The 25,100-nt window shown below is 38.0% G+C and overlaps 1 protein-coding gene across 2 annotated transcripts in view; it reads right to left on the bottom strand.

Moving 5' to 3' along the window:
• The window catches only part of PCSK5 (proprotein convertase subtilisin/kexin type 5), a 201,356-nt gene that overhangs the window by 6,783 nt on the left and 169,473 nt on the right, over positions 1 to 25,100 (bottom strand). The window contains exons 25-32 of one of the 2 annotated variants that reach the window (XM_070938639.1): positions 25,037 to 25,079; positions 23,138 to 23,280; positions 19,846 to 20,046; positions 18,869 to 19,114; positions 11,403 to 11,486; positions 9,114 to 9,309; positions 6,603 to 6,820; positions 2,967 to 3,203 (exon numbers count right to left, since the gene is read on the bottom strand). In XM_070938639.1, coding sequence (XP_070794740.1) covers positions 2,967 to 3,203; positions 6,603 to 6,820; positions 9,114 to 9,309; positions 11,403 to 11,486; positions 18,869 to 19,114; positions 19,846 to 20,046; positions 23,138 to 23,280; positions 25,037 to 25,079 — 1,368 coding nt within the window. The remainder of the gene's footprint in view (positions 1 to 2,966; positions 3,204 to 6,602; positions 6,821 to 9,113; positions 9,310 to 11,402; positions 11,487 to 18,868; positions 19,115 to 19,845; positions 20,047 to 23,137; positions 23,281 to 25,036; positions 25,080 to 25,100) is intronic. The other variant, XM_070938640.1, reaches the window with a different exon arrangement.

Genomic DNA, 25,100 nt, shown 5'->3' with positions numbered 1-25,100 from the left:
GGGACCACTAAATTCATAATTTTAAATCCCGCGGACCACTAATATGATCTGCCTAATGACTGGGTGGGGATGGCCAACTCCTCACTTCCCCGCCTGCGCTCCTTAGGGCCCCAACAGGAAGTAGTTGTTGGAGCTAAGCAGCACTACAAGAAAGAGTTGTCAAAACAGCTCAGTTCAAATTGGATCTGACTGAGAAGGAGGCTCAGCAGAAGCACCTCCCTGAGGATTACGAGAATAGACTTTCCAAGTAGAGGGAAGACCTGCGGGAGTGCAAGGCCAGGTACTGGCACCTGGAGGCTCAGCAGGCTGAGATGGTCAGCCAGTTCCAGACCATGATGCAGTCCCACTGGAACAAGATCCTCCAGCTCTTCGCCACAAGCAGCACTTCACTTCAGGCTTCACCCAAACCCTGCACCAGGAGGCCAAAGAAGACCCCAAATCAGAATTTCTGTCCCCCTCCGACCCACACAAAAAGACCCCAAAGGGGAAGACTCCTGCAGCAACACAAACGTTATTGAACGTATCTGTCCCAGAGCCCGTAGTTTGAGGATTTAGTGCAATATTAAAAATGCAAATAATTTTTTTGCGGACCACCAAAATTTTCTCGCAGACCACCAGTCATCCACAGACCACCAGTTGGTGACCGCTGATCTAAAGCATATTTATTTCTCTCTGAATTATTATAGGAAGTATGCAGAATCCATCCCACATATATTTTGAAAAATACTTTTGGAATCTGAAAAGGTATTTTATTTTTGAGATTGAAGGGTACATAAAACATTTACTGTATATAAATGTTGGTGTAACTTGGAATTCCAACTTGTAGCACGTCATAAGCATCTAATAAAATATAAAGTGGCAGGTAAAGTAGCACTGATCAGCCTGAAGCCTGGGGAATGCAAATATCCACATCAGCACTGAGCAAGCCATCTACTTGCTATAAAAAATGTGAAAGTCCCACATTGTTATAAAGATATAACAAGAGATCTTGGATAGCCCACATTACAGGTTTCTGTAAACCTGGTTTAGGATTAAAGGAATGTACCAGCTAGCCACACCCAATCCAGACTTATGGCGAGAACAAAAGACAAAGCCAGATCAGATAACTACTTGAACAGCATGGCACACACAAGAAGAACACACTAGGCAAAAAAAGGACAAAAAAAAAAAGATGATTTGCATTAAATATGTATGTCTTGATATATATGTACCCGTGCAAAGACAGAAATATTCTGATTTAAATAGAAATGCATCTTCCTTTTGTAGGAAAATTTCTGCCTGGAGAACTTTGGAAGTGTTCAGCTGTAACTTCAAAACTCCTTTCCTTTCTTATAATTCATTATTATTAAATTGAGCAGCTCTTTGAATAAAGGATATCTTCAGGTAGAAAGCAAGCCTATAAAAGGTAGAGAATTGGCTACTCTAACAACTTATGTTGCAGGAGTAATTGGGGTTCAAAGGAGCATTTTACTGTTGACTGCAGTTTTCCGATTAACTGACATCCTCCAGCTGTGTTTGGATCTAGAATCTGTGTTCTAGAACAGGGCTCTCCAACCATGGTAACTTTAAGACTTGTGGACTTTTAACTCCCAGAGTTCCTCAGCCAGCTGGGTGAGGAACTCTGGGAGTTGAAGTCCACAAGTCTTAAAGTTGCCAAGGTTGGAGACGGAGAGCCCTGTTCTAGAATCTCCAACCTTTGACCAAATTGGCTGGGATTTCTATAAGATTCATTCCCAATACATCTGGAGAATCTCTCAGTGGCTTTCAATATCATTGAACATTGCACCCTTATAAACCCACTTATTTATTTATTTATTATTTATTTATTAATCAAATTTCTATACCGCCCTACTCCCGAAGGACTCAGGGCGGTGAACAGCCAAGATAAAATACAGACAATACAAATATTAAAAATCCCTTAAAATTATTAAATATTTCGGCCGAAACACAGATTAAAACACCCAATTTATAAAATCACGAATTCAAAAATTTAAAATTTAAGAATTTAAAAGAGGGGAGTTAGGCCAGGCCAGCTTGCTGAAATAGAAAAGTTTTGAGAGCACGGCAAAACGTGCGCAGGTGCGCACTGTGGGATTGACTGGGTCTGAGGATTACCTTTTGTTCTGGATGGGTTACACTTTTGCACATAGGGCTGATGGATAACTTGGAAGGGTTTTCCTATAGGAAAATCACTGCAAAGATTGACGGTGGACCAGTTATGTCCTCCTCACATCCCTTACGCCTTGGTCATCTTGCATGTGGACCTATTGCAACACTCTCCACATACTCTTGAAGGCCACTTGGAATTTACAGCTGGTCCAAAATGCTGCCCTTTATAACAATCTGCCCCTAAGCATTTAAACAGCTCATTTTCTTTCCTCTCCAAGCAAATCTTAAAAATCTGTCTCTTAACCCAGGTAGGGAAGGGAAGGGATTCTTTGGGATGATTGTGGGTTCTTCCTTATTAACTATTTCTTGATTTATTGTTTATGGAGATTCTCAATCATCCAGGTCATGGTTGTCCCTAAGGTGTTGCTCAAAAGGCAACTGGACTTTCTTGGGTTTTTCCCTGAAAACGTTTTGCTTCTCATCCAAGAAGCTTTATCACGAAATAAAGAGGTTTTGTTTTTTTTTGGATGAAACATTTTATGTTATACTGAAGTTAAGTTTTGAATAGCACCTTTAGGACATTCTTGATTAACTATTTTTATATTTGGTTTTTATTGTTCACCACTCAAAAGTCATCTGGACTCTAGTAGCTTTATAAATCTGATTTAACCAAACAGGCAAATAAATGTGCTGAAGACGAGTGCATGGCACATTCTTATATTACAGGAGAGGATTAAAAGAACAGGTCTAAAACTTAGAGCTGAGGGAAAATTTTAATTTAAATGTCATTTGACTGAAGTGTCTTAATCAAATGGACTTTCTGAATCGGATTATCAGTCGAACTGAAAAAGGAATACCTCTGCAGCTGCTGGTCTCATCTTCAAAGTAAGTGCCATCTGGGCAGTATTCAAAACATCTGCCTTTGAATAATGCATAGGAAGTATCAGGACAGGCAATGCAGTCATCATCTTCTGGACCTTCACATTCGCTGCAGAGCTCATGGCAGGACAGGCAGCGGGCGGAGAGAGAGTAAAAGCCAGAGGGACAATTCTGCAAACACTGGTCATTGTGGAGATGGAAGGGAGGAACACATACTTTCAAGGAAAAAAAAAAAGATAGATCCAATCAAGTTAAGCAAAAGAACACAACTATCTTGTTTTTTATATGATAGGTAAGACATAATTCTCTTTCCTGCTTTGACATATGGTGGGTCTTATTGGGATATACAGGTGAAACTTGAAAAATTAGAATATCATGCAAAAGTTCATTTATTTCAGTAATGCAACTTAAAAGGTAAAACTAATATATAGACTCATTACATGCAAAGTGAGATAGTTCAAGCCTTGATTTGTCATAATTTTGATGATTATGGCTTATAGCTCATGAAAACCCCAAATTCACAATCTCAGAAAATTAGAATATTACATGAAATCAATAAAACGAGGATTGTACATAGAACAATATCAGACCTCTGAAAAGTATAAGCATGCATATGTACTCAGTACTTGGTTTGGGCCCCTTTTGCATCAGTTACTGCCTCAATGCGGCATGGCATGGATGCTATCAGCCTGTGGCACTGCTGAGGTGTTATGGAAGACCAAGATGTTTCAATAGCGGCCTTCAGCTCTTCTGCATTGTTCAGTCTCATGTCTCTCATCTTTCTCTTGGCAATGCCCCATAGATTCTCTATGGGGTTCAGGTCAGGCAAGTTTGCTGGCCAATCAAGCACAGTAATCCCATGGTCATTGAACCAGGTTTTGGTACTTTTGGCAGTTGGGCAGTGTGCCAAGTCCTGCTGGAAAATGAAGTCAGCATCTCCATAAAGCTCGTCTGCAGAAGGAAGCATGAAGTGCTCCAAAATCTCCTGGTAGATGGCTGCGTTGACCCTGGACTTAACGAAGCACAGTGGACCAACAACAGCAGATGACATGGCTCCCCAAATCAACACAGACTGTGGAAACTTCACACTGGACTTCAAGCATCTTGCAGTGTGTGCCTCTCCATTCTTCCTCCAGGCTCTGAGTCCTTGGTTTCTAAATGAGATGCAAAAGTTGCTCTCATCAGAAAAGAGGACTTTGGACCACTGAGCAACAGACCAGTTTTTTTTTTCTTTAGCCCAGGTAAGACGCTTCTGACGTTGTTTGTTGTTCAGGAGCGGCTTGACAAGAGAAATACGACATTTGAAGCCCATGTCCAGGATCCGTCTGTGTGTGGTGGCTCTTGATGCACTGACTCCAGCCTCAGTCCAATCCTTGTGAAAGTCCCCAACACTTTTGAATGGCCTTTTCCTGACAATCCTCTCCAGACTGCGGTTATCCCTGCTGCTTGTGCACCTTTTTCTTCCACACTTTTCCCTTCCACATAACTTTCTATTAATGTGCTTTGATACAGCACTTTGGGAACATCCAACTTCTTTTGCAATTACCTTTTGAGGCTTTCCCTCCTTATGGAGGGTGTCAGTTTTCTGCACAACTGTCAGATCAACAGTCTTTCCCATGATTGTGATTCCTACTGAACCAGACTGAGAGAGCATTTAAAGGCTCAGGAACCCTTTGCAGGTGTTATGGCTTACTTAGCTAATTAGAGTGGGACACTTTGAGCCTAGAATATTGAACCTTTTCACAATATTCTAATTTTCTGAAATTGTGAATTTGGGGTTTTCATGAGCTGTAAGCCATAATCATCAAAATTATGACAAATCAAGGCTTGAACTATCTCGGTTTGCATGTTATGAGTCTATCTTATATATTAGTTTTACCTTTTAAGTTGCATTACTGAAATAAATGAACTTTTGCATGATATTCTAATTTTTCGAGTTTCACCTGTACAGTAGATGGGATTTGATGTCAAGTTTCACTTTGTGGAAAAACTCTACTCTTTATTTACTCTAATAATGGATGGAAGTTATATGGTCTGATTCTGGAACAGTTAACATTAAATCAGTTACTTTGCAATGATGATTTTAAAGGATTTTCAACAGCTTCAGAAAAAGTTGTCTTAGCCTAACATGTTCTCCGTGGCACTATAATCAACTCAAGCATGCTGGCTCAGTGGTTAGAATGCAGTACTACAGACTACTTCTGCTGACTGCTGGCAATTTGGCGGTTCAAATCTCACCAGGCTCAAGGTTGATTCAGCCTTCCATCCTTCTGAAGTTGGGAAAATGAGGTCCCAAATTGTTGGGGACAGTATGCTGAATCTGTAAACCACTTAGAGAGGGCTGTAAAGCACTGTGAAGCGGTACAGAAGTCTAAGTGCTATTGCTATTCAGATGCCCTTTCTATGGAATCTGTTTATGAAATCAAACCAATGTCAAAATGAAAAAAAAATCTGTATATTTAAATTTGAAATTGCTGGTATTCCTTACTTATAGAATAAAGAATGAGAAAAACTGAGAATGGAACATCATAAAAATGGTGAAGTTTGCTTCTTTGGAGTTAAAGTTAATTGATTAACATATTTTATTCTGAGTTTATTGGATTCCTCAAAGAATGAATTGGAAAGAACAGATTCTAGATTTTACTGTAATAGATAAATGAAATATGTATATCAACGTATACTATTTAGTCATATCTGGCTTGATGTCGAGAGTTGGAAAAATATTACAAAAATATTAGTAATATTATATATTTATTTGTTTATATGATTTATATAGTGACATCTCACAACAGTGACTCTTGGTGTTACAAAGTTAAAACAACCGTTAACCATCTAAAAATCATGATGCCTGAACTTGCTCGATCTAGGGATAAATATTTGCAAGTTAAAAACATGAATGTAATATTGAACTATAATTCCAAAATTATGGAATCCAATCATTTTGAGAAATATTGCTTGTATCAAACATGGGGAATAATTAAGAGATTCATTTGAGAGATTAGAAAAGTACTATTACCCCACATATCAAGTTTGAATTCAAGAAATGTGTAATTTATTCATTTTGAAAGAAACTATTTTGCTCACTAATAAAAAAAATAGCATATTTCCATTTGCCATATATTTAATAATATATTACAAGCAGAAATAAGATTTAATGTAAAGTTTTATATATTGCTGTTAAACAGTTAAATGAATATGCAGTATGTTTAGGTGATTTATATCAACATAGTATATTGTGTTTTATTGCTTTTTTTCTATTTCTTTGTTTTAATTTATTATTTTTTGTCTTTTTGTTTGTCCTGGTGTTATCACTGTGTAACTAATTTATTGGTTGCATATGTGTATACCACTGTTCTTTAATTTTTTCTGGATATTGTTTTTTAAAATACAATAAAATTATAGAAAAAAAAGAAGATGCATCTCCACCTATACAGATGTGCAAAAACACAGCCTCTCTCCCTTCTTTGGCTTCAGCTGGCTGGCAATGGCTTTCAGATTGAGATGTTTATCAAGAAATTTTCATCATTAACTTCCGGATTTTGAATGACTGGATCTCATTGCTGGATGAGTGGAAAGGTTGAACTGCTGCATGGCTCACTGGATTATTGGTTTACCTTTGCATTTCCTTTGATGAATACATTCCTGACACATCTGTGGACAAGCTTCACAGCCTCCATCGGCAGCAAAATGCCCCTTGGAGCATTCAGGTTTGCATCTGAAGCCCTCTAGCAGCAAGGGCCTTTCACAGGAGAGGCATGTAGTGGCATTTTTTCTACATGTTTTGCAAGGCGGGCTGCATTCCCTGCACGTCTCATCTTTAGTAAAAAAGCCCCTGCAGCAAGAGAGGGGAAAAAAAAAAACCCATCAAGTGACAGAATATATTCTAATTCTCAGCAAAAGTGCTTTCCCCCCCTTTCTATCTGCACCCCTCAAATTTGCTTTTTCTCTGCTCCTTTCTCTTTTTAACCTCTTAATTTTTCTGTTCTTGATTTTTTTATATGTTATATGCTTTTGAAATTAATAAAGTTCTATTTTAAAAAAATATTGAGAGGATGAGTTAAAAAGTATTTACAGTGGTACTTCACTACTCATCGTTAATTGGTTCCAGGAGGTGTGATGAGTACCAAACAAATTTTTCCCTTAAGTGACCCTTAAGTGAGTCACAAAGCAGCAGACATAGACATAGACAAGTTCTAGTTTGTGCGTTGTGTACCAAACAATGAGTACCAAGACAAAATGTTTGCGTCAAAATGTACTGAATACCAAACTTGATGAGGCAGTTGAGTACCAAGGTATCATAATTATGTACTTGTTCATTAGTTATCTTTGATTCTGATATGGTAAGTTTCCTATCACATTACTGTACTGAAATCTAGTTTCTGGATAATTGTCTTTTCGAGGTAAAATTTAGAAGTTCTGTTTTATTTTCTCATTCTGAAGAATACAATTTGCTGGAGTTTATGAGCTAACTTTATGATTGCAATAAGGTGAAAAATGTTGCTGCTGTTGTTTCCTGGGACACTTTTCTCCAACATTCTGGAATTTGCCTACATTTGTTGTTTGCCTACATTTCTTGATCAAAAAATAAATAAAAAATAGAAGGTTCTTAGGATGAATTTCCTCAAGGTTTGTTTTCTCAGGATTTATCTGAGAGTAAAAAGCCTGGGTGGTTGAAGACCACCAGACTCACACAATCCCTTTGCCAAGGATCCTGGATTTCATTCAAGATAATTACACCACCAATTTCTACTTTGAAGAACAATGGCAAAGCAATCTCATTCCCACCACACTGAAGAAGAACAAAATGCAAAGGAAATGCTCAACTTAGCATCAGATCCACATATCTCCTTATCAAACTATGAAAGATCAGGTCCTCCAGAAGAACCCCAAAATATTTTAGTGTATTTCTCACTTCCTTCGGAAACAATTATACTTCTTATAGATATAAGTTAAATTAATATTAATTCAATTATGTTTTTTCTCCCAAGCTTCTGATACCCTGAATAAAGCAAAGTAAGCAATACAGGGAATTTGCTCAGAAAGTTTAACAGGTGATTTGAAAGGATCAAAGCAGCAACTTTCATCTCAGTGTTTTTGATCTGGGAAAACATGCTCTTAATGGAAATGATGCTGTGATTGTAACATGGACCACTTGGCCATTATTGCAGCTGGGTGTCCTTAGATCCCGGATTTAATGATTCTACAGCCTTTAGATAGTCATGTATTTCTAAGGAACAATCAGCCTTTTGTAACTGCCAAACAATCCTGAGAAAGAGACAACTGCTTTAAAGCAGGTGCAGACGAGCACCATATCCTCCCTTCCCATGTACTTCAAAGCCCTTTTTGGAACTGAATCTGAGGCTCTGCACAAACAAAATATTTTAGAAATAAAACAGTAAAATGAATGCCAATCACTCAGTCTTTCTCTGCCCGGTTGCTCATCTGATTCTAAAGTCTTTGTAAAAAGAAGAAAGGAAAATGCTTCAGCAAACAGTTGTTAGATCCTATAGGGCCCTTGTCCTGAAGGCATTGATGTTCACCCTGATTCTCATTGTCCTTCTACTTTCTGGATCCTCATTATGGAAACCCTGACCTCCAACCATGGCATCCACCCAGCTGTGTCACTATTTTCTAACCTCTTCTTCCGTTTTAAATCTTAACATAAATTTATACATTTTTGATATTACACATTCGTTATTTCTACATACTGATAGTTCAATTTCAAATTCCATTTTCTGTTTTTCAATTCTAATTAGCTTTGTATCCATATTCAATCTTTCTTTTAACTAAGCACATGAAAATCATTGTGAACTAGATCCTTCTTTAGTCGGACAATCTCTTGAATTCATCCTATTTTCTCTCTCCTCCTGTATTATAATACATTCTCAATAAGTCCTCAAAAGGCTGCTCACGTTCTTAGAATGTTGGAATGCGAATCTGTCTAGGAAACCCACCAGAGAAAGCCAGAGGAATGTATATGTATCTTTGCAATCATTCTGAAGAAGCCAAGGGACCTCATAGCCTTCTCCAAGGAGAAGGCTACAAGTATTGCAATATAGAAAATGGGGAAGTGGAAATGCCACACTGAAATGTGAATGAATGGTTGAATATAAATGGGTACATACATGGGGCACTCCTGCAAGCATTCGCCTTTGTGCAGATAGCGGGGTGTGTTTGTATTGGACAAACATTTCAGACAGTGTTGATTTGCTGTGCATTCTTCACAGTCCTCAGTGCAGTTCTCACATTGTTTTGTCTTCATATTGCGAAATGTTTGAGGAGGGCAATCGTGGCCACAGGTCCCAGCAAAAAGAAATTGGCCTGAAAAAGAATGTTATAGGTCAGTGGTTCTCAACCTGTGTTCCATGGACTTCTGGGGGAGCCATGATGTGGTAACAGGGGATCGATGAAGGCTTGAAGAAATGTTATGATTTAAATCTTGAATTAAGTCTTGGGGGTCCGTAACCATGGTCCATGGTCACAAAAGGTATTTAAAGGGGGTCCATGGTGAAGAAAAGGTTGAGAAGCACTGGTACAGGTATAAATTGTGTATATGAAAGACAGCCAATGGTACTGTTGCAAATATTGACTACCTATTATTATTAAGACTTTTCCACCTCTGCTCTCTTGTGCCCATTTTGAAGAATTATATTTAAATATCCATTGAGACTGTAATTAAGATTAAGACATTTTGGGATATACTATTTATTACATATCCACTGATGTTTAAAGGGGCGTTATTTTTCTAATGGCACTGCATAGGGACTCACCAAATGATTTTATGCTATTTTTTTTATTCATAGCTTAATTAATAAATAATGAGTCATTATTAAGAAGCCCAGACTGTTGTCAATAGGTACAATAAACAGCCTTAGTATGGACAATGAAGATGGTAAGGTGGCCTCTTAGGGTCAACCTTCAGAGTAAAGTAACCAGAAGTCAAGTAATATATTGTATATTAGAACTTGGTAGGGTAGTATTCAAAGCTTTGGAGGGAATTGTGTGTGACATTTTATGGAAGCAAAAGCTGGACTTTGAACAATCCATACAGAAAGTGCAGTGATGCTTTTGAACTTCGGGACTCTTGACAATATCATGAACAGCCAAGAAAACAAACAAATGGCTCGTCAAATAAATCAACTCAAGAGTTTTCACTTGAGGAACAAATGACCAAGCACAAATTATCCTACTTGAAGGCATATTATATGAAGACCTAGCTCTCTGGAGAAGGCTGTAATGCTGGGAAAGTTAGAAGGAAAGAGAAGACTGCTACCAACAGCAAGGCGATGGAGTCAATTATAGTAGCTATGGGTGAATTGTTGAAAGACCTGAAGAACCGGTTTTTGGACAAATCATTATGGAGACAAGTCAACTAACAGTCAACATAGACTTGCTGGCAAGTCAATCATCAGTCCAATACTAGTGGATGAAAGGTCTATTATTGTTTTCTGTTGCCTATATTGATTTGAACTGACATACCCTGAGGATAAAGATGGAAGGATAACAATCATTTCTTCCTTAAATAAAAATAAATAACATGAAATTATATTTTAACACAATGTCTCTGGGCTGTTTAGTGCTTCATTTTGAATTTTAGCAGAAAAGAAAGGTATAAGCTACTATAACAAATGTGAAACTTGTCATTTTGTATTTAAGCTTCTTATGATCAGCATTTTGTGCAAGAATTTTGTTTTCCAAATCCCCAATGTGTCTGCTAACTTGACAAATGACATAATCCCTATCTAGTAGTTTTCTCAAAAGAATCTCTCAGTTGTACCTCATTTCTATAAAGTGAAACTTAGGGAAGCAAGAACCTATTCTTAAAACTACACTTTATTTCATCTATTACCTAATTATGGCACTCTTTCAAGATGGGCAATTCTATGATTAATATGTTGTTCCCACCATTAATAGTAGTAGTAATATTTATTGTTCTTAAATTTTTAATTTTCCCATGTTTATGTCTGCATTCTAAAAAATTTTTTTATGAAGTATCCTTGAAATTGTTGATTGTATTTTTATTTATTTAGAAAATTTATATGGCAACCCAACTCACTCATAGTGACTCTGGGCAACTTACCAAGATAAGATAAAATCCCAGTACAAAAAAACAATAAACCCTTACCCCTGGGCCGACTACAATCAATCACATATTGGGCTCCATATCACTCTAGGGTCACAAGCCCACTATCAGAACCATGTCTTCACAATCTTGCAAAAGAGTGTCATAGTCAGGGCTAATCTCTGCAGGGATGATGTTCCACAGGGAGGAAGCCACCTGGAGAAGGCCCTTCTTGGTCCACTAGATGGTCCATAATAATCCCATATTGTAGATGCTTTATTGTTTATTGCTACTGTAAAGTGCTGTGAGTCTGGAGTTGATTATATGGTATCTTAATGGAATAAATAAATACCTGCAGGGCATGAAGTACATCTATCCGCAGCTGCTTCACAGGTTTTGCATGAAGGAGCGCATGGCTGAAAATCAGTAGCTGTTGCTGTATTAGAAAGAGAGAGAAAAGAAACCAGTTAGTAACACTGGGCATCTCTTGATACTCTGGCTGAGTACTTGATTCCAAATATCACTATGATATAGTGTCATTTAATACCTTCCACAACAAAGGGACAGATGTTGAGGTGATGAAACTCTTCTTGCTGTTGTAGGACATTGCAATGCAAACAAAAAAGAAACAGGGCCTGCATACCCCAAAAAGCATTTCCAAGCTAAATTTAACATTATTATTTGTCCAGATAGTTATCTACAATTGGCACTCTGACTTCAATATGTGCACCCACTGTCTGAGTGACCAAGGCATGCTACTCACTGCACTTCTTTTTCAGAAGCTCAGTTTACAAGAATACAATCGTTATAGTTTTGGATTGGGAGGAAAGGTGAAAGTCAGACACTATGAAGAAATGGCTAGGTGGGCTGTTCATAGTCTTGTCTTCTCTGTTACCTTGACCAGCTTCTGAGATGCCTAATAAGTTTTGTCTTAGATCATAATGTATTTTCAGCGTTCTCTGAAGGATGATGATGCAGTAATATCTAACCCATTACTTACAGTACATCTATCAACAAACAACCAATATTAGCTAGCAGCAGAAGCAGAAGCTTTCAAAAACTCAAAACAGTTACCGACAGACAGTGAATTGGTGTCCATTGGATCAGGAAGGGGTAAATGGACATCAACAACCAATTAGTGGAGTGGATGTAGGCATTTTCCAACAACGTATTCTTTAATCTTCAATACAACATCTGAACGTTCTCTGTTAATTAAGTGCTTTAAGAACTCTTGTGAGCTGCTGAGATTCCAATTCTAAGTGCTATCACTGTAATACTTCTGAATTTCCAGCAGAGGGGAACAGGCATCAAGGATTGGGAAGCAGATGATACATTAAATAGTTACAAGCCAACAATTCAAACTATCTCCAGCAAATGTAGATTTTTATTAATAGATGCTTCAGAGCTGAATTTAACATTGTTCATTGTCAAACTTGCATTCAAATATAATACAGTTGCTGATTTGCTTTTCCTGGGAAAATTTGAAAACCTCCAGGTTGCAAAATTCCTCTAACAGAATGGCATGTACTTTGATGTGCTCAAATATGCATTTGTTTCTTTGATTAATTACATAGCTATGCTTTCCTTGTATCTCTCTAAATGCCGTATCAGTTCTTCAAAAGCCTGGCAACAATACACACAAAACAGCCTCATACATAGCTTCCAAGGCAGTTTGAATTCTGCAAACAGATGCTATAGAATCAGAGACGGCAAATTGTTAGGATATAATGACAGCTAATTTCTGAACCCTAACTGTCTTTCTGGATGGTAAATTTGCTGATCAAAAGTTAAATTACAAGTGCAACTCTATTGGAGCACTTCTAACATTATGTATTATATTACACAACATTACATTACATTATGCATATTAAGAGCATTATTAATGTTTGTCTACTTTTCTGTTGTTAAGCAAACATATTAAGTTCAACTTAGTTGAACTTAAGTTCAACTAAAATAATTGTACATGTATAAATTAAAATAGAGATGATATATTCATTGCATAAATTATGCATTCACTGTTAACTACACAGTACAGTATCTTTACATTTCCACCCATTGTATCAAAATTATAAAAGAAATAATTTATATTATTGATAAAATTCTATCTTTGCTTACTGAGTGTAACAGATGTGGGAAGGTTATAATTATTTGTTTGTGCATGATTAATATTTCTGCTACATTTTTTTTCTCTACTTGAAGCATTTCTTTTTGTTTCATAAGCCAAAGTAAGGCATAATCTTTTTATGATTCTTAATCATTTATGGTTCTTCAAGATATAAAAGTGGTTGTTCATTTATCATCAATAGCTTGTACCTTGCACTTATTAATGCAAAATAAATGGAACAGTCTCACAGAACCATATTCCAGAATAACTGTAAAAAAATGTTATTCCTTTTTTAAACATTTCAGAAAAAAGTGTATTGATAAATGAGGGACTGCACAGCAAAAAGATTGTATCATATCATTTGCAATAATATAACAATAATTTGTGTGGTGAGGATAGCATAAATTGGCTTTGCTTTCACATCCACAAATGGAGCTAGTTTCTTAATCTGTTAACTTTGCAGAACTATAGTCACCCATGCACAAACACCTAACAAGACTCACATATGTAACATTATAGTTTTACAATACAGTTTAATAGAAATAGAAATATATATGTTATAAATCCTAGAAATTGTGCGGTTTCTGGATTTAAGAGATTGATAAAGGTAAGAGTTGTGTAGAAATAAATTGTAACTCAGACATGTACATCTTTAAATGCCTCCCCTAATTTCTACAAATGTAAAGTGTTCATAGCAAAGGTATTTAAATTTTATCACCTTTTCGGTTAAATGTTCTGCAGAATTCTCATTTTTTATATACGTAGTTTACAAATCATTGAGAAGCTTAGCTGGCTTCAGAGAGTCTACCTCAGGGATGGGCAATTAATTTTCCCAAGAGGCCACATGAGAAACTGGAATTGTTGTGGAAGGCTGAACCAATAGAGTTGTGAAGGTGCATAGCTATGTATGCACGCACAAATGTAAATTGAAAAAGAAAAAAAAACCAGACAACTTCAAAATAAAAACAATCCATGTGAACCTGACAGGGACAACCAAAAGGCCAGATGTGGCCCAGGGGCTGTAAAATGCCCAGCTCTCGCCTATCTATATAACCAGTAACCATCATTGAATTGGGAGGCTTTGTGGGGCATTTTCATTGGACTTCAACATAATAGTAATTCAAGGGCATTATGATGCTACAGAGCATAGGAAGTACATGGCAAATTAATCAAGAGTTGGAAATAGGCAATGAAAGCACCAATAATTCATCCCTTGCAGTTTCCAAAGGAAACCTGGGCCTAAAGAAAACCTAAATGAACCAAATGGAACCAAAGCAAACCCTTCATCTGAAAATCTGGTGGCTCTCTCTCTCATTCTGTATGGAGACAACACTAGAGCTACAGAGACCAAGAGTCTGAATCCGAGCCAGATAATTTCCTGCACTCTGAATGCCTGAGAAGAGGACCTGAGCCAATGCCTCTTGTTCCAGATCCTTCTGAACTTGTTTGTGCAGGCATGGCGACTGTATATATTTAAAACCTATCAGTTGTGAACAAAACCCAACAACATTAAACAAAATTGGTACTGACACAAAATATGGTTTTGAAATTGCATGTTGATTTTAAAAAAAAAGTCTTTAAACCACCCCCAGCTGAAAAACATTGGCACAATATATTCACCTTATTTTCTTTTGTTTAACTACCCATTTTTATGTGTCTGTGGATTGACGGAAGAATGTAAAAGTTTGGTGACTTAACATGTTAGCAATCTGCCTGTTCATGCTTCTTAAATCATTCTTCCAGCCGAACTGCTGTGTTAACATGCAGTGAATCAAGGCCTTCATTATTGTGTCTCCTGGCTCCCCAATAACATCATCTGGTACACAAGATAAAATACAGATGTTCAGAGCAACACTTACTGACCCAGACATTTTTTCCCCTTGGATAGAAAAGAAAGAGAAATTCTTGATAAATTCAAGTTCATTATTTTAGACTCTGTCACTGTTCATTTGGCTTAGCCTTGCTAAGAACTGATTGACTAAAACCGTCCTCTTACTAACTAGTTAGTACATTTGAAAATCTGGCATCCTATGCAAAGTGTATGCATGTAGATCTTGTGCATATGTGAATTTGTGTGAGTACATCTGTGTGTATGTAAGTATGTGTGGGCTTGTGGGGGGAAGAGGGAGGGAGTAGTCTGAGAGAGAATTCCAGTCCTGCATCTTCTAGTTTACTATTTTCTGCTTTTCCAGTTGGAAACAGACATTGGAAAAACTATATTCTATGGGGGAAGCAGTTTGCAGGAGATGATCCAACTTTGGTTAAGGAAGACAATGTTTTTTTTCCCCCTGTACACAACAATTTACAAGTAAGAAAATTATCTGTCTGCAGAAATCATTTGTTGCTAGGTCTTCAATCTATCAAAAAATGACACCTGCCTGAAACCACATTTTGAAAAATTGCCAGATTGAGAATAGTAGTAAGCAGTGGTGGGATTCAGCCAGTTCGCAACTATTCGGGAGAACCGGTTGTTAATTTTCTAAGCAGTTCAGAGAACCGGTTGTTGGAAGAAATCTTATTTTGTTTTTTTTTCCCTTTACAGGGCTAATCCTGTAAGGAAGGCAGGAAGGAAACATTCTGGTGTTTCTAGCCTAATCTTTATTGCCCTGCTTACAGAAACTGCCTCTCCGGTTAACCCTTATTACATTGTAACAGCTAAGGCGAAGTGCCCATCGACCTGAGTGATGTTGAGTTGGCCTTGCCCACACAGTCACATGACTACCAAGTCACACCTACCCAGCTGGTCATTAGGGCAGAGAACTGGTTGTTAAATTATTTGAATCCAACCACTGGTAGTAAGCCATAGGCGAATCATTTGAAATTTATTTCTGTCATAATGTGTATCAGACCCAGCCTGTAAGCAAATGGATTCAATTCATTGGATCATTCAGAATACAAAATAACAGGGTTGGAAGGTCTTCTAGTCCTACCCCTGCTCAAGCAAGAGTTCTGTACCATAAATGTCTGTCCAATCTCTTCTCAACCTCCTGTGATGGCGCACCCACAATTTCTGGAGACAAGCCGTTGCACTAATTTGTCTCACTATCAGGAATTTTTTCCTTAGTTCAAGGTCGAATCTCCCTATTTAGCAAAGAGAAGTGTGTTGGGATGGAGTCCAGGTATGCCCATCTCTTAATCTTCCTTGGGGAGGTTTTAGAGAAGATTTCTTGGTTCACTAAATCAATACTGCATCCAAACTGGGAAACTAAGAACAGATTAGTTGGTTTTGATTGAACAAGGAGGTCAAAAACAGTATTGGAATTTGTTACTTGTTTGTCTTCCAATAAATCATACTGTTTGATACTGGATCTGCCGTATCTGAACCAGGCCATTCTTTGAAGAGGCTAGAGATGGGGATACTTAGCATAATCCAAACTTTGGATATGAATATAGCATCTTCCCTGCCTCTATTCTTCCTACTGTCCCGGCACATAATCAACCATGTGATTAACCATGTGATGGGATTGGTAATATTTTGACACTTGCAGATAAGAGCTGAATTCTCAGTGAAATACCTTTCTAACCATCCTCCTAAGGCACCATCTCCATCGCTTGGGCACAAGAAATTCCCAGAGGACAATCAATATTTGTCTATCACATGACCAGGATTACACAGCATGGCTCAGTGGCAACCTAAGGAGGAAAACCTAAGTATTTTTGCAGAATGCAAAGTCATTACGGATTGAGTTAGTGACACTTTCATACAATCGAGGAGTAAATTTGGACTTGACAGGTTAATCTGCGGTTGCTAAAAATCACATTGGAAATATTTTGCAGAATGCAAAGTCATTATGGACTGATTTAGGGACAGTTTCATACAATCAGGAATAAATTTGGACTTGACAGGTTAATCTGTGGTTGCTAAAAATCACATTGGAAAAGCCTCCCAATTTATCACTTTTTAAAAAGAAAGCCTGTATTTTTTAATTGAAATCAATACAGTGTATTAATACCTTCCCCTAAAATCTCCCATCACAGCCATGTTCAGTTTGTTCAAATGGAAGGATTATAACAGAGGATTTTTGTTTCTTGGGATTATCCAGATCTGTCTACAGGACATGGTCCATGAAATCAAGATGGCGGCAACAATGGAACTTCCGCTCATTTTTACGTGCATCAGGCATGCAATTTATGTTAAAACAGGCAGAGCTTTGAGCATACCATTGCGGCTGCCATCTTGGCTTTTTGGACCATGCACTGTGAACATCTGAGGCTCTTTCACATTGCTGAGAGATGATATGGTCCACCCATCCTTGGTTAGAAGAAAACTATATTAGCATGGAAGTCGTTCCCATTGCTTGTATCTTTCCTTCAGCTGTGTAGCCCATCATTGCCAATAACCTGACTTCCCTCTGAGAAGTGGGAGAAACCCTAAAGGTGAACTCACCTTGAGATTACCCTGGCTGGAAAGAACCTACTTAACATCATTAGAGCTAAGCATGGAACAACATTAAAAAACAAACAAACAAAAAAAGCTGCCAGAATATATTTGTGTCATGTTTAGGCACGGGCGAAGAAATGGCCTTTAGAAAGGAAACATTTCCTCAGCATCTGTTTGTCCCTCAAGAGACAAATCTAATGAGTAGTATTTCTGTTTGGTGTAAAAAAGATAGCAGGCAGATTGAGGGTTCTCCTGTTCCAATTTCCAGATTTTATTTACTTTGTCAGAGTACCTGTAACCCAATCTGGATAAGGAGTTCCCCCTCCTACTCAGAAGGAAGTGGGATTCTAATATCTTTTTCAAGCCCAATTATTTAGGAATAAAACTTTGCTTATTGGAATACTGGAGCTGGGTTCAAGAAAATGCTTTGCATTAATTGTAAGCACCCAATGGCATTTTTAAAAAATCTATGCTTGCTTTCAGATATTAATATAGACATTTCCCCCATCCCCATATATAAACATACAGGATGCCAAAGTAATGGGGGAAAATACAGGCAGTCCTTGACCTATGACCACAATTGGGACCAGAATTTTCATTGCTAAGCAAGGTGGCTGTTAAATAAGTTCCACCCAATTTTATGCCTTTTTGCCATGGTTGTTAAATGAAACATTGCAGTTGTTAAGTGAATCACATGGTCATTAAGTGAATGTGGCTTCCCCCATTGACTTTGCTTGTTGGAAGCTGGCTAGGGAGGTCGCAAATGGCGATCGCATGACCTGTGGCTACTGCAATGGTTCTAAATACATGCTGGTTGCCAAACACCTGAGTTTTGATCATGGGACTGTGATGGCTGTAGATGTGAGGTCATAAGACACCTTTTCAGTGCCGGTGTAATTTCACACACTCACAAAATGAATGGTTGTAAGTTAAGGACCACCTGTACTAAATCTGCTTGTTGTCCTAAAGCAGGCAGGCCACATGTACTTACACTTAATTAAATAATTATCAAAATAGGAGAAGTGAAACACAGTTTAAGTACTGTTTCATTATTTTGAATGTTACATTGTGCCAGGATTCTGAGGTAACGATTCTTGGCCATAGGAATTGCTACTCCTTGGGTTGATGACTATTACTTCATACTGAATAAGTTCAGCACCAGGATCACTGTCAAATTAAATATAAATACTGGATTATTCTCCTCAGCCACATATTAACTTCCATATTGGAGTTCTTGGGAAAAGCCCACCTTAACTTACATAGTGAAAAATGAAGTCCTTCCCTTTCCATGTTGGATAGCAATATTTAAAAAAAAGATTTGTTTTAGTCTTACATCGTTTCCGGATAACGCTCAGGCTTGGATTTTGGTGAGCCTTGAAGGGAAAAGCCTTTGGCAGCACCTGGGCATTCTCCAAGAATGCCTGTTTAAGTGCTCTTTCCATCTCAATTTGATGCCTGGAGGACACCGAGAAGAGATCGATCTCAGCTGGCCGCAAGGATCGCGACAGGACATAAGGGAAGAAGCGGCCCTTCAGGAATGCAGAGGCCAAATCGTCTGAGGTGTGCAGCTTCAGCTTCTCTATCAGTAAAACAGGACGAACAATAACCACGTGGCCTAGTCTTGATGTCTTCTTCACATGGGGTATAACTGAGTACGTTGCTAGTAAACATATTACAGTAAACAATAGATGCAAATTTTGGGTAAAAATATCCTGCTCACACTATCTAAAACTGTGCATTTGTCAATAATGCTACGGGTGTAAATAAAGAATTTACTCTTGGTTTGAGGGAGTTGCTGACAAAATGGTCCCTTCTCAGGGAAGTTTCCTGACCAGCCCACCTACCATTTTTACTGGGCGCAGGACCCCTGAGAGTTTAACTATGTAGAAGAAGGGATGGCAGAACCTGGGGTGAAGTGAAAAGGGGAATTAGCCTAGAATCCCTACATAGCCACAAAGGAATTAAGTCCAGTCCCCTTGAGTGCCCTTGATCCTTATCTAACTCAAACCAGGTGCTGATTATTAGTCGAGAAGATTCGTCTGCATAGGCTTTTAGTGAAAAAAATCATATGTGAACCTTCACATATGGACCTGGTCTTTTGCACCCGACAAACTGTGAGATATTGCAAATCAAGCCACCCCATATCAGGCTCAGGCCAAATGTCAGTAACAACTCCATTTCCAAGTCTGCCAATTATATCATTTCTTCTTCTATAAGCCCAGTTTGCTTTGAGAGTTTGCTGAAGGGCAGATTCCTTCCTGTTCCTAGCACTAACAGTGAAAGCAATGCAACAAAATGAAAGCAACTTACCGTTCCAAAATTTCCCATGCTTTCCCTTGTGTTGGGGATTTACACACTTCCCATGCAGCAGCTGTAAATTTCCTTGACAGTTTGTACAGTCATTGTAGTTGACCCCTCTGCATGTTTTGCATGTCCTGTAGCATGGTTCACACTCTTCTGTAATTTCATCTTTGTAAAAGCCAGCTCCACAATTTCTCACACATGTCCCACCTGAAGCATAAACACAGCGTCACATAATCATTCCCCTAATGGGGAATCTGACAATACAAAACTCAGTTTCTACTTATCAGGTATTGAAGATGGATGATGGGAATTAGAGTTGCACCAATCACTAACACAATAACAGTTGCAAGTCATTTTGAAATGAACTGGCTACCTAGCCTCTTCAGAGAACGTGCCCATAGCTTCCTCAAAAATGGACCTCAAGTACAGACTGATAATTAGGGTTGCAAATGTAACTCTGTGATGTATTAAATTGGTGTTTCTCAGCCTTGGCTACTTTAAGAGAGGTACTCTTCAACTCCTATAATTCCCAGGTTGATAAACAGGGCATTGCATGCAGCACTCAGAGATGAAAGTATATCTGAATCCCACACAAATGGAAACAGATATTAGAAGAATCCGACAATTCTATTAGTGTACTCTTTCTATGGACAAGGGTGAAGTATCCATATGGAGCAGATCCATAAAGTCAAATGGTAGCCACAAGTTCACAATTGAAGGCCTGACTCTTAATTACATGTGACATGATGCATGCAAGAAGAAGGCATGGAGCCTTGGTCATGCTAGCACAGCTTCCATCTTGCCTTTTTTGACACCTGCTCCCCCACATTTCATGGGGATTTTTGAGACCACATTCTAATTGGATACTAAAAGATTCTTCTAAATCAGCTCAGAACTGAATACAGATTCCTTTCTTTAAGTCTGCATTACTATTAATCTTCTCATCGCTCCTATCACCCATCTAGTCCCACTTATGACTGTATGACTGTAACCTTGTTGCTGGTATCCTTACAATTTATATTGACTGTTTCCTAATATGATTTGATTGCTTATCTGTTCCCTATGACTATTAAGTGTTGTACCTTATGATTCTTGATGAATGTATCTTTTCTTTTATGTACACTGAGAGCGTATGCACCAAGACAAATTCCTTGTGTGTCCAATCACACTTGGCCAATAAAGAATTCTATTCTATTCTGTTCTGTTCTATTCTATTCTATTCTATTCTATTCTATTCTATTCTATTCTATTCTATTCTATTCTATTCTATTCTATTCTATTCTATTCGTAAGTAATCTGAAACTTTATTTCCATTGGTGAAATATCTTTAAAAGAAATTATATTTTAAGCAATAACAGTTTTCAGATATGCTTTATATGAAAGTAATTAAAAATACCAATAACCCTGCAGTGGTTGGTTTATCATGTTTCAGTACATATTGATTGGAGTGCTCAGTACAAAATTTGATTTCTTTGGTAAGAAAGTGTACTAAGAGAACAACAGTTCACAATCAAATAGAAATGAACAGATATTGAGGCATGCAATTTTTAAGGTAACAATAAAAGGGAGATTCCCAAATAGGACTCCATGCTTGTTTGCATACAAATGACTATGTTGTCTTAATTCAAAAAAGGAATGGGTATATTTTTAAAGCAAGTTATGTATAGAAATTATGTAAGAACCAAATTCGATCACAAGAGGAATTTTGCCTTTTCCTGCACTGCCAATGCATGCTAGTCTTGGAAATACTTGGGATACTCTGGATGTGCAAAATATTTTCTGACCAACTACCATATTCCTGAATTGGAAGCTGGGTGCTCCTATACCCACAACTTAAAGATCTGGTTATTTATGGATTTGATTTAATTTAGTTTCCATCTTTGATTCAAGGACTTAAATTGGCATGTGAAGTAGATTGGACTGAGAGGGTTTCCATGGCTGAAGGTGACCTTGACCCTGAGTCTCCCAAATTTAGTCATCTTAAGCATTACCCCATACACCAGCCTTGTTAAAATAATGTGCAGTTAAGGAATCGTCTCAGAGTTGTGTGTGTGCGTGATTTCAAAATGTCCCTATGAGTTGCTAGGATAATCTCAGACATTCTGACTAAAATTATTCAGGTTCATCCTGCTTTTCTTGTGATGGAACTCAAATTATTTTTTACATATATAATCACTCATTTGGAGGGTTATTTATTTCTTTATTTTTATAGGTTTTATATGGCCACCCATCTCACTAATGTGTCTGTTGGTGATTAACTGGAATTAAAATTCTGTTCCCAACCAACTCACATAAAGTGGCTCCCCAAAACATCATTCATGAATAGTGAGGGCTTGATTGCTCTCCTGACTCTTATGCCTGGTTAAAAAAAAACACTAGGTCTTTATGCATTTCTGAATTTCTGAATGAGAAGATGTGTTTTCATTAGTTGAATTTATTTAGATGCATCATCAAAAGTCTAGGATCAAATGACTTCATGAAAAGTTGAATAACTATTACCCATTTATTCTTACATTTTTTTCTATGTAGCACATAGAAATTTGTGAATATTTGTGAATATGCAAGTATTTAATCAAAGAAATGAATTTTGAACTGAGGCAATTGGGAACATGGATAATGTTTTATTACGATCTTTTATAGAGGTCAATATGCCGCCCCAACTTCTCCTCTCCTAAAGGACCTACTAAGTACAGAAAATGAGGTAAACGTTTCACTTCTTGTATTAGACCTCTGGACCTGTTATACATTCTGAGCCAAATTTTGTACTGTAGCTACGAAGATTTTCTCAGAGATAACATCCAGCACTCTGGGGAATTTACCAAATCCATATTATCTTTCAGGCTGTTAATTGTCTGGGTTTGCTCCCTTCATGAGAATCAAAGATAAATGGGCTCGTATTAGATTACATAAGCATCACTAAGCATTCCCTTAACGGTGACTAGCATTTCATTTTAGTGTGCTTTAAGATAGCTAATAGCTATTTGACTTTGACATGTTTTAGCATATGTGGTCCTTACAACTTCTAATTTGATTGTGTCTGGTGTCTGCAATAACAAATGAAATAGTTAAACGTCTCATGTCTTTGATTTTCTATTTGTTACACTGATTGTGTTCACAATCAACATTCAAGAAATTTGAACTGGAGTCCTTATTTTCTCGTTTTTTGATGTCATCCGTTGTCTGCCCGAATAGATAGATCCTATTCTGTCATCAATATCAAATCATGGATTTTAACTCTCAATGAAAGGCCTTTATGTTCCTGGGCATTTTTGCATGCAGGTCTGGTTGTTTCACTTACCTAGAAGGAAAAAACCTTCTTCACACCAATAACATTGATATCTATCACAGCTTTGACAATTGGCTTGACACTCAATGCATATGTGAGAATTGTCATCTGGGACAGTATTTTGAGGACATGTTCTGTAACACTGCTGATTGTACCTACCCAAAAACAAAAGTGAAGGGGGGGGATAGTCATTTCTTACTGGCATTCTTAAATTGGCAAACATCACAAAAACTGATAATGCTAAATAGAAAGGAATATAAAGAACACTAAACAAAAAAAAAAAAGCTGAAGTCATCTTCTTGTATAAATAGGAAGCACAGAAATGTAATATTGTCATTCCTTCTCCTTTTATTACTTTCAATAGGACAGTCCACAAAACACAACTGAGTACAGAGGTGGTCCTCACGTACTGAATGCAATAGAGATGGGCAGCTCTAAATTGCTAAGTGGCATGGTTATTAAGAGAAATGTCATTTGACCATGCCAATTTATGACATCGGTTCTGGCTGCAGTTGTGAAGCGAATCACCCGCTGTCAACAAGAATAATATCACATGAGCATGGCTTCCAACTTATTCTTGGCTTCCCCATTGACTTTGCTTATGACAAGTTGGCTGTGAAGGTAGCAAATGGCAGTCATGGGACCATGGGATGCTACAACCATCATAAATACACTATGGTTCCCAAGTGCCTGAATTGCAATCACATGACCCCAAGGACACTGGGATGGTTGCAGCATCATTTTTCAGGGCTATCGTATCTTTGAATGGTTGCTAAATGAGTGATCGCTAAATGAGGATTACCTGTATTCAAAATAAACCTTATCTGTGCCACAACCACAACCAATTTACTTGGGAGTCAGCCTTAAATGGTCCATGTGAATCACCTAGAGCAGGAGTGTCAAACTCAAGGCCCGAAGGCTGGATCCAGCCCACAGGGTGCTTAGATCTGGCCCACGAGGCTGTCCTGGAAACAGCAAAGGACTGGCCCATGGTGCCTCTGCCAGAGAAAACGGAGCTCAGTAGGGCTACACGCGCCCCTCTGAGCTGTTTTCGCTGGCAGAAGACTGCAGGAGGTGTTGCTGCTGAAAACGGGTCCCCCAGGCTCCATTTTTGCTGGCAGAGGGCTAGCAAAACAAATGAAAAGCAAAACAAAACAAAACAAAAGGAGGAATGTTTCCCCTTTTGCATTTGAGTATCCAAGAAGGGACAGGAAAGGAGAAAGGGAAAGAGGAAAGACAAAGAAAAAAAAGGAAAGATAGGAAGAGAGCAAGGAAGGAAAAATAAGGAAAGAGGGGAAGGAAGAAGAAAGGAGAATGAAGAGAGAAAGAAAAAGAAGAAAAGGAAGGAAGGAAGGAAGGAAGGAAGGAAGGAAGGAAGGAAGGAAGGAAGGAAGGAAGGAGATTATAATGAGAGGGAGGGAGGGTGTAAGTGAAGTCCTGCCTTAGCACTTGGCCACCACAGGTGCCTCCGACATGAGTGATGTCGAGCTGGCCATGCCCCCGGCCATGCCCCCCACTCTCCCCAAGGTCAAACACAACCTGATGCGGCCCTCAATGAAATTGAGTTTGACACCCCTGACCTAGATACATGAGACAGGCAGCTATATAAAAGGAATGAGTAAATAAACAAACAACCAAACACATGTAACAGAAAAGTTTTCCTGTGAGTTACAACAGAATCTCTTTTCTGTGCTTAAATATTCAAAAACCATTTATAGGCACTTGAATAGCCTTCTCCAAGTGGTGCCTTCCTGATGAGTTTAGCTCTGACATCTCCAAAATCTGTTAACATGTCTGAAGATCAATCAGTTGGGGAAAGCTGGCCTATCACCATGTAATGGAAAGTCCTGCTTTCATTTAGAAAAGAAAATGAGACACTGATCAAGAAAGAAGTAAGAGTGATAAACTTACATATAATAATTATGGATACATGATGTACAGGTTTCTGGGTTACCTGAAATAAATAAGTAATGAG

The sequence above is a fragment of the Pituophis catenifer genome, unplaced genomic scaffold (genome assembly GCF_029215685.1).
Source record: "Pituophis catenifer annectens isolate HBS135680 unplaced genomic scaffold, rPitCat1.0.hap2 SCAF_2, whole genome shotgun sequence".
Taxonomy (NCBI): Eukaryota; Metazoa; Chordata; class Lepidosauria; order Squamata; family Colubridae; genus Pituophis; species Pituophis catenifer.
This window is presented reverse-complemented; position numbering and strand designations above follow the sequence as displayed.